This window comes from Coregonus lavaretus (assembly GCF_964263955.1).
Source record: "Coregonus lavaretus genome assembly, chromosome: 20".
NCBI lineage: Eukaryota > Metazoa > Chordata > Actinopteri > Salmoniformes > Salmonidae > Coregonus > Coregonus lavaretus.
Window position 1 is genome coordinate 8429862 of NC_140007.1, and position 12836 is coordinate 8442697.

Sequence of the window (12836 nt, forward strand, 5' to 3'; positions counted from 1 at the left end):
ATTTTTACCATTTTCTACATTATAGAATAATAGTGAAGATATCAAACTATGAAATAACACAATATGGAATCATGTAGTAACCAAAAAAGTGTTAAACAAATCAAAATATATTTTATATTTGAGATTCTTCAAAGTAGCCGCCCTTTTTTTCTTGCATGTCAAAGTCCTCCCTCTGTAGTGGTGCTTTCACGACAACTGGGAAATGTTAAATCATGATGTCAGTGATCTTCTGGTCGGATAGTCGGAGCTCTAGAAAGATGATCGAGTTCCGGACTTGAAATTCCGAGTTGGATGACCGTTCAAAAATATTTTTCCCAGTTGGAGCTAATTTTTTTCTCGAGTTCACAGTTGAAGTCGGAACTGTTCAAGCGCTGTAGTCGGAAGTCTGACATTTTTGAATTCCGAGTTAAAAACAACTGGGAACTGGGAAATCTCAGACTTCCAACCTTAGTAGGTTCAAAACAACTGGGAAATCTGAAGAAGAAAAAAAGCTCAGACTGGGAAAAATAGTTTTGAACGGTCCTCCAACTCGGAATTCCAAGTCGAAAACTCTGGCACCTTTTGAACTTTTTCTGAGTTCCCAGTTTTTTTGAAAGCACCGTAAATTGAGTGGGTCATGGGAGAGAAGATATGTGTGTAAACTTTATGGGTACCCATGGTGCAGAGAGAAATGCAGGTTGAGGTTGCCAGAAGGTGTCCTATGCCAGGTGTCCTATGCCAGGTGTCCTACGCTGAGGCAGTGAAGAGAGTAGTAGGGGAAGATGGGTCCAGGGTGAGGGATCCTAAGAGGATCCCTGTGAGTAGGCCGAGGCCAATAGAGAGTGATATATGAATGACGTGCGTCAATACGTTTTTTTTTTTTGGCATTCATACTACAGAATAGTAGGCTGATACACAGCCAATACCGTAGGTGGCGGCATGCACGTATAACATTTGTTTGCGGAGCGCAATAATACAAAAGAAGAAGAAGGAGCGCAGCTATGAGTCATCGGGGTTAGTTGGCTAGTAGCTAGCTACGTTGTTTAGCTAAGCTTAAATGTGGCGCAACGTCCCTTTTGTCTGAATTGTGTTTGCGAAACATATTGAATACCGACGATGAGCTGATTTTCTGAAAGTTGTTTCCCAGTTCGTTTTGACTATCGATCATCTGATCTGGACCTCTTACTCGAACCAATTGTAAGTTTATATCTTATTAGCTAACCAGCGTAGCTAGGTAGCTAACCAACGTAGCTAGGTAGCTAGTTAACCAGCGTAGCGCTACCAAGGCAGGTAGGTAGGAAGTTAGCCTTGCCAGCTAACGTGTCCAATGTTTACAGGCGAAGTGGGCCATTTGACAGGGACACACTCAGTGACACATATTAGCTGACGTTAGTTGTCAGAGGTTGCTATTAGCTAACTAGCTAGGTACCTATAATGTTATTTAACGTTATCTAGCTAATATTTTATATTTCTTCTATTCTAGGACTAACTAGTTAACCAGCAGCTATTTTGCTAACGTTGATGTTAGCAAGTAGCTAGTACGCGTAAATGTTTTTCACGAGAATGGACCTGTTGAACTATCAGTTCCTGGACAAAATGAACAACAATATCGGGAGTCTACACTACGAAGGTAAGGGAGAATAACTTACTCATTTTCAATAAATGTTTTATTGGCGTAGCAAGCTAGTACTAGTTGTTCGCTAACTAGCTAGCCCTCGTAGTTCAGATAGCTAGCTAACTAGTTAGCCAGCTATGGCTGCCCCCATAATTTGTTTATCATTTACGTTTAGCAATCCATTATCACCATAACAAACCAAACCATGGGTAACGTTAGTTAACACAATTTAATGTATTGATCAATTACACCTTTTTTGATTTTAGTCATTGTGGCTGCAAGGATTGACAGATAGAAAGTCAAGCTAAACCTCTAACGTTATGTCCACTTAGTAGGTAATGGTCACAGCAGGTAACTAGATCACGTGGGGGAGGATGGCTCAAACCTATTGTTACTGATTTTGTTTTAAAACCTTCGGAATACTCTGCAGTTCTAAATTATTGAGACATAATCACTCTGGTTTGCATGAAATGTATAAACGGAGACTGTTCTCTACAGCTGAATCTTCTCTTACAGGTGAGTCCAGGATGCCCTCGCTGCCCTCTGCAATGACCAACATGAGGACCGGTCCTCCACCCATCTGCCCCAGCAAAAGGAAGTATGGCGAGGAGCAAGTAGATGACCGCATTGACTGTGACAACGACCACATGACCAAAATGAGCCGACTGTTTGCTGCTCAACTGTAAGTGTAAACTTACATACTTTTTAGATGTTTTTATTTTTTACATGACAATATTTTAATGTCAAATGTATCCAAACATTTGCAGGTGTGAATGGGCCTATATGTATCGATATCAGAGAAGGATTGCACACAGGAGGAGTGTGCATGTGGTTAAATGTGCCTAAAAGACAAGTGTGTCATAAGTAAACACTGTGCTGCTTTTGGAACAATCTAGCACTGAACCCTCATTAAGCTACAGTCTGCACGGCCCAATCTCCTGACGTCAAAGCGAGATTGATTTTAAAGTGGCCTATGAATAGCCGGCGCAGTTGGTGGCCTGTGTGAGGCTGTTGGGGGGTAATCTGCCACTTGTCCTCTCTTTAACAAGGGGACGGCCTGCCGGTGGAGACCACCGCAGCAATCCTTGGAGCCTCGGCCACAGCCCTATGGAGCACATCACTTCCTCCTCCAATGGTCTGCATGACAATCACTTATACGCCTCCATCCCCTCCTATGCGATGGACCAGCCCCTGGCTCTGACTAAAAACAGCCTGAACTCTGGACTGGGTGGCACAGAGAGGCCTGCCATGCCCGGCCCTGTGGACAGACCACAGGTAATTCGGACAATTACGAAATACAGTCATGCGTTCATCAGTTGCGTCTTACGTACGGTCTCTTATTGTACGTTGTAAACTTCTTTGTTTTTATCTTATAGAATCGTCCCTCTGTGATCACCTGTGCTCCTGCAAGCAATCGCAATTGCTACCTGTCTCACTGCCACAAGTCTCACAGCCCCAGCCCACCCATCGATCAGAGGAAGGCCAATGGTAAATCTTCTGTGCATCAATTGGATATTATCTGTAACATCGTAACCAAACCACCCTTGGAATTTAGACTTTTCTCAATACTCATAAATAGCTTCACTCAATTCAGGAGCTTTAATACTCACCTTGTACTCACCTCTCTTCTGTAATCCCAGCTAACACTGGCGTCGACCCTGTGATCGAGGAGCACTTCCGCCGCAGCCTGGGGAAGAACTACAAGGAGCCTGAGCCCGTCTCCAACTCTGTGTCCATCACAGGCTCGGTGGACGACCATTTTGCCAAGGCCTTGGGAAAGACCTGGCTCCAGATCAAGGCCAAGGGGCCGGGGGGAGGCCCCCACAGTCCAGAGGCCGACTCCTGAAAGATGGGCCGGGCCTCCCTTACTGTTGAATGGTGAAACACAATCACTTCTTTTGTCTGTGGCATCCGATAAGGGCACCGATTGACCTCCCTATACCATTCATTGTCAAGCTTGACATCCCTGAGCTCAGAACAACGGTGACAACCATGCTAAACAAGATGATGAATCATCAGTTTGAATACTGTATTATACACCAAGACTGGCTTTTTACGGACCTTGGGGGGTGGTTTCTTCCTACTCCTATTAAACGACTGACTCCGATCTAGGAGGATTTGATACATTTGTTCAGTTAGGGCAGTTTTGGATTGAGTCCAAGTGTGTAAATTCTTCCTTTTGAAGGCAGAAATATCCATTTGAGGAGCCCTCTAGGACCAGTATTAGTCAGCCCTGATGTCAACTTGTCTTTATTTGAGTTCTTGTATTGAATATATTTTTAAACATTTTTAACACTTACCCTGACAGATTCCCAAAACGATCAATTAATGTAGGCCTTTGAGAAGGCGTACTGTTCTGTCTTAACTCCCTCATGCCTTCCTTATTAGCCAAAGAACTCACCTGCCACTTCAAACAAAAAGCCATAGTCTGGTTTGCCCCTCTTCTGCCTCCATCCTCCTGCCATCTCCTTTAACTCTTCACTCACCCTGTAACTTTGTGTTTGAGTGTGTTTTCACTTGGAAAGGAAGGCCGGCCCTGATTTGCACTATTATGTGTTAGATTGAGGTAGGGGTAACGGCATACCTGTTTCATTTGGAGCATACAATACATTTGTATGATTATTAATATATATTTTTTTACAATACTAACTGTGGTAATGCAATTAAGGCTCGTGCCTCCCTCCGGTCCCAATGTTTCTCTCGCTCGCTCGCTGTCTCTCTCTCCAACTATTCTGAACTGGACTCACTTTCTTATTTGTGGACTTTACATTTTTAGTTTTGATCCTTTTGTTCTTCTCCTAATACTCACTGTGGTTCATTTCATAGATACAGTTAGTAATAAGGATATTATTCTGCTTACCGAGATGCATGTTTCAAATAGCTGGTGTCTATTATAAGCCTTGTTATTCTATACTATTCACCCTCAGAATTTATTTTTGTCAGGAACAGTTTTAGAAATACTCACTGCTGGTACAGTCATACTAAATATATTTTTTGTATCTGGTTTTCATTAGAAAATGTGTACACAAGCATCCATCTACAAAACACAGCCTCTGGCAAGGCTGTCTGGCTGCAGTATAATAGGCTAGATTGCATTATTGTTCTGTGTTACTGGATGCTATGACTGAATACAGTAAACATTGAACATCCTGTAGAAGTCCTATCTAGGAGTTGACTATCTTCACCGTAATGCCGTTAGTCATGATTTTATTTACTCTAATCTGTTTAGGTTCAACTTTCAGTTGAACTTTGAATGCTATCAAATTGACTAACTTTTATTTTGTTAAATTGTCTAGTAATGAGGATTTCTACTCCACAGTCTTCATTTTGGAAAGTGTAATGGTTTATTAACCCTAAAAACAAAAATGTTGGTGACTTCACACACGTATCATGGCTGGCCTTGAACAAAAGCCTTGCTCATGCTTGTATTGAGACGATGGCATGAACATTCCACCATTACTACCCAACTCAATTTTATGTTTAAAGTAAGATCTGGTAAGAGTAAGATTTGTGCAATGAGGATAGTTTCTCTTCCGTTTGTGGTGTTTCCATCATGTAGCCTAAACTGTATGGGAGTTAAAAAAACATTGAGAATAGAATCCAGGGTAGTACCACTCTAGAACATCTAATGTATTAAAGGTGCAGGTTATGCAGATGAATACAATTGTATGACCTTTCTGAAATTATTTCCATTTATTTTAGTAAACCTATGAGTTAACACTGTTATAGTACGTTGACATTGTTTTAGTCACCTCAGCTCTTTCTTTGTGAGAATTATGTACGGTACTTGCATCCAATATTCTACACACTGTTTAAGAATTACTCCATAAACTATCATATTTCCGTTTTGTCTTTTTCTTTAATTTGTAAAGACTATCATTGCGCCGTGCGTAAAGATGCTAGATACATTTTTTAAACAATGTACTGGATATTCAGCCATTGGATAGTCATTATCCTCTAACGATGCATTTTTATCTATCTAAAAAGTTGATGTTTTTCCAGAGTTGTCATTCTATGAATAAGGCTCTCAAGGCATACTAGGGGCGGCAAGTAGCCTAGCGGTTAAGCGCATTGGGCCAGTAACCGAAAGGTTGCTGGTTCGAATCCCTGAGCCGACTAGGTCAAAAATCCGTCTGTGCCCTTGAGCAAGGCACTTACCCCTAATTGCTCCATCTAAATGTACACTGAACAAAATTATAAATAAAACATGTAAAGTGTTGGTCCCATGTTTCATGAGTTGAAATACATTTGTTTACATCACAGTTAGTGAGCATTTCTCTTTTGCCAAGATAATCCATCCACCTGACAGGTGTGCCATATCAAGAATCTGTTTAAACAGCATGACCATTACACAGGTGCACCTTGTGCTGGGGACAATAAAAGGCCACTCTAAAATGTGACGTTTTGTCACACAACACAATGCCACAGATGTCTCAAGTTTTGAGGGAGCGTGCAATTGGTATGTTGACTGCAGGAATGTCCACCAGAGCTGTTGCCAGAGAATTGAATGTTCATTTAGAGAATTTGGCAGTACGTCCAACCGGCCTCACAACTGCAAACCACGTGTATGGCGTCATGTGGGCGAGTGGTTTGCTGATGTCAATGTTGTGAACAGAGTGCCCCATGGTGGCGGTGGGGTTAGGGAATGGGCAGGCATATGCTACAGACAACAAACACAATTGTATTTTATCTATGGTAATTTGAATGCACAAAAATACCGTACCGAGATTCTGAGGCCCATTCTGAGGCCCAGGTATCTGTGACCAACATTCATATCTGTATTCCCAGTCATGTAAAATCCATAGATTAGGGCCAAATTCTGATTTCCTCATATGAACTGTAACTCAGTAAAATCAATGAAATTGTTGCATTTATATTTTTGTTCAGTATAAATGTAATAATGTCAGGGTGACATTACTGCTGCAGGTTTGGAGTGTTTCTGTACTGCAGTGGAACTGTAAGGGCTTATCACGAGTTGACTCAGTGATATGTTGGGGTTTAATGTTCCAATGTTATTTAATTGGTATTAGACTGCTTGTGCCTCTAAACACAACCTAACTCTGTGTCTTCACATGGAAAACTACATTGCCTTAAACGTTTTGTTCATCTTTATTTAGTTTGTTTTTTGTACTTGATTTCTCCTAAATAAACTTTAAAATGCTCTGTCTCAGTCCAGTATTTTTTAAATATTTTTTTTGGTGGGGAGGTCACCAATATTTGTCCAACAATGTAATTCAAGATTCAGACTTGGGGCCATTTTGACATCTTGCACAGAACCCAGCCCATTGCCATGAAACCAGCCAGAAGCTAGGTTTCCATCCAATTGGCAAATATTTCATAACATTTCATGTGAATATTCTAAAGTCTGCAGAAAAATAATATGCAAATTTTCCCAATAGAGATGTTTCCATGAAATTGACTTGTGGATAAAAGGCTGTGCGTGATGACGTAGTGCACATAAAAATAACTTTCAGTTAAATGTGTTTCCATCGCATTTTGAATTTATATAGCGAATGTTCCCACTCTAGTCTTGGCATGTGCGCTCTAGACAGCAGGTGGCAGATCCAGTGTGGGTAGGCTTGCCTGCATGATGAGATTATTATTGACAAAAAAGCGAGACTATTTTGATTTCTCAAAAGGCAGCCAAGCATCTATCATGTCACCATAAGACCCTCGATATTTATTGGAAAGGAGCATCAGGCTCATCACAGTGCACTTTCACCACCCTGTGAAGTTCATAACTTATTTCATCTGTAGCTTAAAGGGATAGTTCATCCAAATGACAAAAGTACATATTGGTTTCCTTACCCTGTATGAAGTCTACGACAAGGTATGACGACAATCCATGCTTTGGTCTAGTTTCCCTGGCACTGTTTCCAATTGCTAACGTTTTAGCATTCGTGGTACAAATCCCATTCAAATCATAGTACCGCTATTTGCATTTTTCGCGCATCATGTTCAAATAATCTATAAGTGACTTTGTAGAGCTTCAAAATCAATTTTAGATACTTTTGGATGATTTGGACAAGATGCGCGATAAATGCTAATGTCGGTAACATGACTTGAATCGATTTGTGCCACAAATTCTCAAACGTAAGCATACCTTGTCCATATAGACTGCTTGCAGGTTAAGGAAACCAATGTGTCATTTTGTAATTTGGGTGAAGTATCCCTTTAGGAATTGAACGTTATTTATAATAAGGGTTACATGCATAAAATCGGACCTCTCTGAAATGAAAATGGATGGCCCTCTCAAAATATATTTTATCTAAACCCTCCCTGAATGCTTGAAAAAAAAAAAGTGACCCTCCCCTACACCCAAAATAATAACGAAGTGGATAGCAGAGACATGCCTACCATTTACCCTCACTTCTTGGACAGACCAGAGCCTTCGAAAGGCAGTTTTATGAACTTTTATTCGTCCTGTAAGCTTTAAGGTCTAACGACATGTCTGTAGACAATTAGAATGTCGCTGGTCAAAATGACATTTAATTTATACTCCGGTAGAATGTCTGTAAACCGTTGCTGCGACTGTCACTTTACTTGTCACACAGACATGTAAAAAGTATCTGAAACTGATGCAACGTCCCTTGTCGTGGTAACCGGAATGCCACAGCAACCAGACCAAATCATCCTGTGACAAGCTGATGCAGGAGTTAGAACGTTCTCTGATATAATTACTTACTTTTATTTCGTCACACTGTTGCAGTAAGCTATTTTCTGTATGCTCGCCATTACCTTGTAAATAATTAGGTTGTTGTGGGTTTATTTTCCTGTAATAATGAATAAAAAGTTGAAGCAATACTCTGGTCATTATTTGAACTGCAACGAACCAAAACATTGTTTCGAAAATTGCTTTTAGTTAACTGGCTTGCTAGGTTGACATTTACTAAATTCATTTTTAAACAGATGGGTTTATTGGTGTTAAAATAGAGAAAGTATACTATTTGGAGCACCAGACTGCTGATGTCATGCAGAAAGGAAAGTTTACCGTTTACCGACAAATGTTCTGTTTCCATAAAAGGTTGGATGGAAGCCTGGTTACTGAGGCAGTTCTGGGTCGTTGATTTACTATTTATAAATAAAGTTGTATTTGGCCTCATGGGCGTGGTGGTAACATACAGTAACTAGTTACAGCTGTGCTGTGGGATTGTTGTTTCTCAGTGCTGGCAGGGAGGGATGATACTTCTCTCTTTGTCTTTCTATTTCTCAAACACCATCTCCCTCTAGCTGCTGCTTATTTAGAAAGGTCAGAGGCGGACTGCGTTGGGGGAGTTGTGGTCAGTCAGTGGAAACACTGAAAGGCCACAGAGGACGACGGAGTATGAGGGAGTGAGGGACCTCAACAAGCAGTGTCCTCTGATGGCTGGGTTTATTCAAGAGAATTTATGGACCAAACTGCAGCTGCAAGAATATAGAATATTTATATCATAATGTAATGATTATCAACTATATTATCTTCATGTAATTACAGTATTTGTGATGTGTAACTAACCTCTTTCAAATGCTAGTAGGGATTCAAAGTAGCCATAAAAGTCATGAAATAGGCTACATTTTACATCCCAGGAATATATGTATGACTCTGTAAGCTTTGGCTAATAGGTCCAAACAAGTGTGTCACACAACCACAACATCTGGTTTGTATTATCCTCTTACTGTTAGTGGGGTTACACCCTCCCTTTGAATGATTCTGTCTTGCCATTGTTTTTCTTACAGTAAAAGGGTAAAACTGGCTCTCAAGTTCTACTTGTGAGGTCACTGACTCGGGTGGCAATCGTAGTAAAATGTTTTATAGGATTTCCATGACTGCTTCTTTAATGATGATATCTTTATTCTGTCACTTGGGGAAGCTGACACATTTAGACTGTGGGAATTAATTTAGGTCTGTGAGGCTTAGTTTAACCCTCTGTCTCTTGGGTAATCGCTGTCAACACTAGGCAAGTTTATAAAACTGTGCAATGTAAACTAGGGAAAATGTCATTGTTGGCGATAAAGTAATGGTTGGATTACTGTGGGCAACTAAAGTTTCTTCACAGACCTGTTTCACACCTGACCCTGCTGGTCCAGACTGTGATGCATGAACAAGATAATGTTACTATCATTACTCCAAAATCTGGCTAATTAGGCTATTTTCGTGTGATTTCAATTTTCAAGTTTTAATGTCACATGAACAAGTACAATGAAATGCCTTTCTTGCAAATTCAAAGGTTATTTCAGGGACATATTAGTATAAAAGCCTCAAGAGGGCCTAAGTGCAACATTTCTCATATCTGGTTGAACTTGTTTTATCAGAACACAACGTTGTTGTCATCCACGTATTAGTTTGAGCAAAGAGCCACATAACAAAGACTTGAGCCAACGCACATTTTATCTCCCCCCACTAGATGGCAGTATAGAACCACGATACAGACGGCACCATGAAACTCCTTCCACTCCCCAGAGACCAAACCAAGAAAATGTGCATTATCCCTCTGGGAAGGCTGATTTGAATGAATCATCTCTCGTATTATTTATTCTTACATGTGTTTTCCACTGAAACAAACGCAGGTGACAGCATAATTGCATGATGAAAGGGGTAGATTACCGAAGGCGTCATTCTCCGCTATCTACCTGGCTCCTGGTTTTGCGTTTGATAGTGCTGCTGTAGCGCCGAGACCCCTAGAGGGCGTAGTTCTTCCTGATGTCATATTAACTCTAGGTGTCGACCCAGTCAGCCCAGCCAGTAATACACTCGTATCTTCCATGGACCGGCTCATACATAAAACATCCTCCATTCAGGCTGCAAAAGCATCGGTTTCCTTCTTAACTCGATTTAAGGGCTCATCGGTGGGAGAAAAACTGGGAAAATATGTGTACTGTCTTAATAAAACACAATTTTCCACCACCATGCTAGGGTGGCTAATGTTACTTCCTGATGTCGCGGTGCGCTTTCAGCCAGGGGTAAACAAGACTCACTATGTGTGCAACATCCAGAACTTGTCTGAAAATCCAATTGACACATTTGCAGCCTGAATGGAGGACGTTTTATGTAGGAGAAGGCCCAGGGGGACACGAGTCCGTCAAAATTCTGTTTTTCCTGTGTCTTATATCATATTGTACAACAGCTGATGAAGCTAACACTGTAAAAGTGATTAAAAAAAACATTTGATTAGTGTTATTTACTGATAGTTGCTGGTTGAAAATATAATCTACATAGGACCTTATAATCAGCAGGTTTGCATATGCGGGTGTTTCGGCTTTCAATGGTGACATCACCATGGTAAACGAGTTAATAGACCAAAAAGAAAGAGTTCCAAACCTCCCTGTCAATAACAGCTAGTTTTCCCCTCCCCACTCAGACCACTCACAGACAGTCCTAGCAAAATTTGTGTTTAAGAATTTTTTTTGTTGTTGCTTCAATGGAAATCTATTACAGTAAGGTACTTAATTGTTACCCAGAAATGTTTGATATTGATATAAAAACGGCTACATTGGGCCTTTAAAGTGGATGTAAAATGACAAACGAGGTAAAAGGAATAATAGCGCCATCTTGCGGTCGGTTGGGTTACTGCTGTTGCTGCGGGAGAGATTGTAAAATGTTGCTCTCTTTCATAGCTGATGCTTCTGGCAATCAACAATGCAACCATGCAGTGGAAAAATGTATAGGATTAACACATTAATTGTTAGATTTGAGAAATTCAAGCGACATCTTTCCGATGGCCTCGTTTTTTAGGGCCGATGGATTTAGGCAGTTCTACAGTATGTAGCCTACAAACCAGAGCCCCTCCAGTTAGTTTGGCAATTTAGAATTTGCCCAACACCCCTCGTTGTAACCCACATCTTCTAACTGGGAGAGGGGGAAGATCCCTGGGATTTTTGTGCTCTCGCCCCTCAGGCTCAAAGCTGCTCTAAAACCCCTCCAACAGACCCCCGCCTCTACAAGATTAGATTTAACCATTGAAACGGCCCAATTCCACCGCTCCCACTACGCCAAGCCTTCCAAGGAAACCTGTTTCTTTGGGATTACTGGGAGGAGAGGAAAGAAGAAGGAAGAAGATCCACATTTCCCCACTTTATGCAAAAACCCAATGGCAGACACACAGAGCATGGCGTAGCCCCGACATGGCGGCACAGCCATCAGGCCACATCGGCAGCAGACACAGAGAATAGGTTCTAAATGAGAACGACACTTCAGGGCCACGCCAAACCCAGGCCTGGCTGCTTCAGTGTGCGAAGGCTGCAAGGAGCGTGACATCTGCAGTGGAGACGAAGAGGACCGGTCCTCAGCCCCTGCCTCCTGCTATCGCTGTAACACCATGGACTTATGCTCTCAGACATGGTCAAGACAGACATCAGTTGACAGTGTCCATTCCAATTGTGTTCCATAGCAGTTATGTAAAGCGAACATACCACTGAAACACAGTGAGTTCGCTAGATATGCATTTCAGAGAGATTCACAGACGCCCTGTTGTGTGGCAATTAATTCCATGGGATACATGAGTCATTCTAAAGGGTAAATAGAAATGTGCCCCCTTTGACTGTCACACGTTGGTATACGTGTAGCCTATATGTTGGCGTGTGCAAAGGGCTGATAGAGGTCTCATTCGCTCATTTGTATAATTCCAAATTTGTTGTGGCTGATGAGGATGTAGGGCTGCTCTGCTATCTACATCCCTGAGTGCACCACGAATGGGGATTTTGCATGATTGCCTGTAGATTATTTGAATATTATCTATCCCCCTTACCCCTCTTTTTTTCTGTGGCTCTTTGCTGTGTGGATGTGCACACATCCTTGGGCTAGAGAATCTAAAATAGATCATACAAGCAACTGGAGTAGATGCACAAGCGCAGGAAGCGGCTCACGGGCAGACTTGAGTCATGCTGGCGTAGGTCATGGACCCTGAGCTGACAGCCCAACACACCCGATTACAAAGCATGTCATCTTACAAACTCAGCGGTCCCTACCATGGGTCACAAACGAAGGGGGAAATATATGGAGAGCTAACTGGGTGATTGACCACCATCCCAACCCCACGTTACTGTGATGTGTGGAGAGTGATGTGTGGTATGTATAGGTCCAGTGTAGGGGGGGTTGAGAGGACTGGTGAATGATGAGGGTCTCTCTGTGCCTCTGCCTGGCCCCAGCCAGCCATGTTGGAGACTCATTCATTGTGTCATGTGGACTGCTGGCAATGGTATAACCTCAGTGGAGGGAAGGGAAGACAACACGGTCACTCCGGATAACGGTCCACCAATGAGCAGA

At 41.8% G+C, this 12836-nt stretch overlaps 1 protein-coding gene across 2 annotated transcripts; it reads left to right on the forward strand.

Moving 5' to 3' along the window:
- Positions 1-996: 996 nt before the first annotated feature.
- On the forward strand, positions 997-4005 carry LOC311147456 (transcription cofactor vestigial-like protein 4). 2 transcript variants are annotated; one of them, XM_084184157.1, is made up of 6 exons: positions 997-1176; positions 1463-1609; positions 2093-2276; positions 2644-2869; positions 2971-3082; positions 3235-4005. In XM_084184157.1, the coding sequence occupies exons 2-6, from the start codon at positions 1528-1530 to the stop codon at positions 3438-3440; spliced, it is 810 nt and encodes a 269-aa protein (XP_084040283.1). In that variant the 5' UTR covers positions 997-1176; positions 1463-1527; the 3' UTR covers positions 3441-4005. The 2 variants fall into 2 exon arrangements, with proteins under 2 accessions (XP_084040283.1, XP_084040284.1); XM_084184158.1 differs by having other exon boundaries at positions 1089-1176; positions 2111-2276.
- Positions 4006-12836: the final 8831 nt, after the last annotated feature.

Coding starts and splice junctions, on each gene's coding strand:
- LOC311147456 (XM_084184157.1), top strand. CDS start 1,528: ATGTTTTTCACGAGAATGGACCTGTTGAACTATCAGTTCCTGGACAAA. Junction 2,277..2,643: donor CGACTGTTTGCTGCTCAACT/GTAAGTGTAAAC, acceptor CTCTTTAACAAG/GGGACGGCCTGCCGGTGGAG. Junction 3,083..3,234: donor CGATCAGAGGAAGGCCAATG/GTAAATCTTCTG, acceptor CTGTAATCCCAG/CTAACACTGGCGTCGACCCT.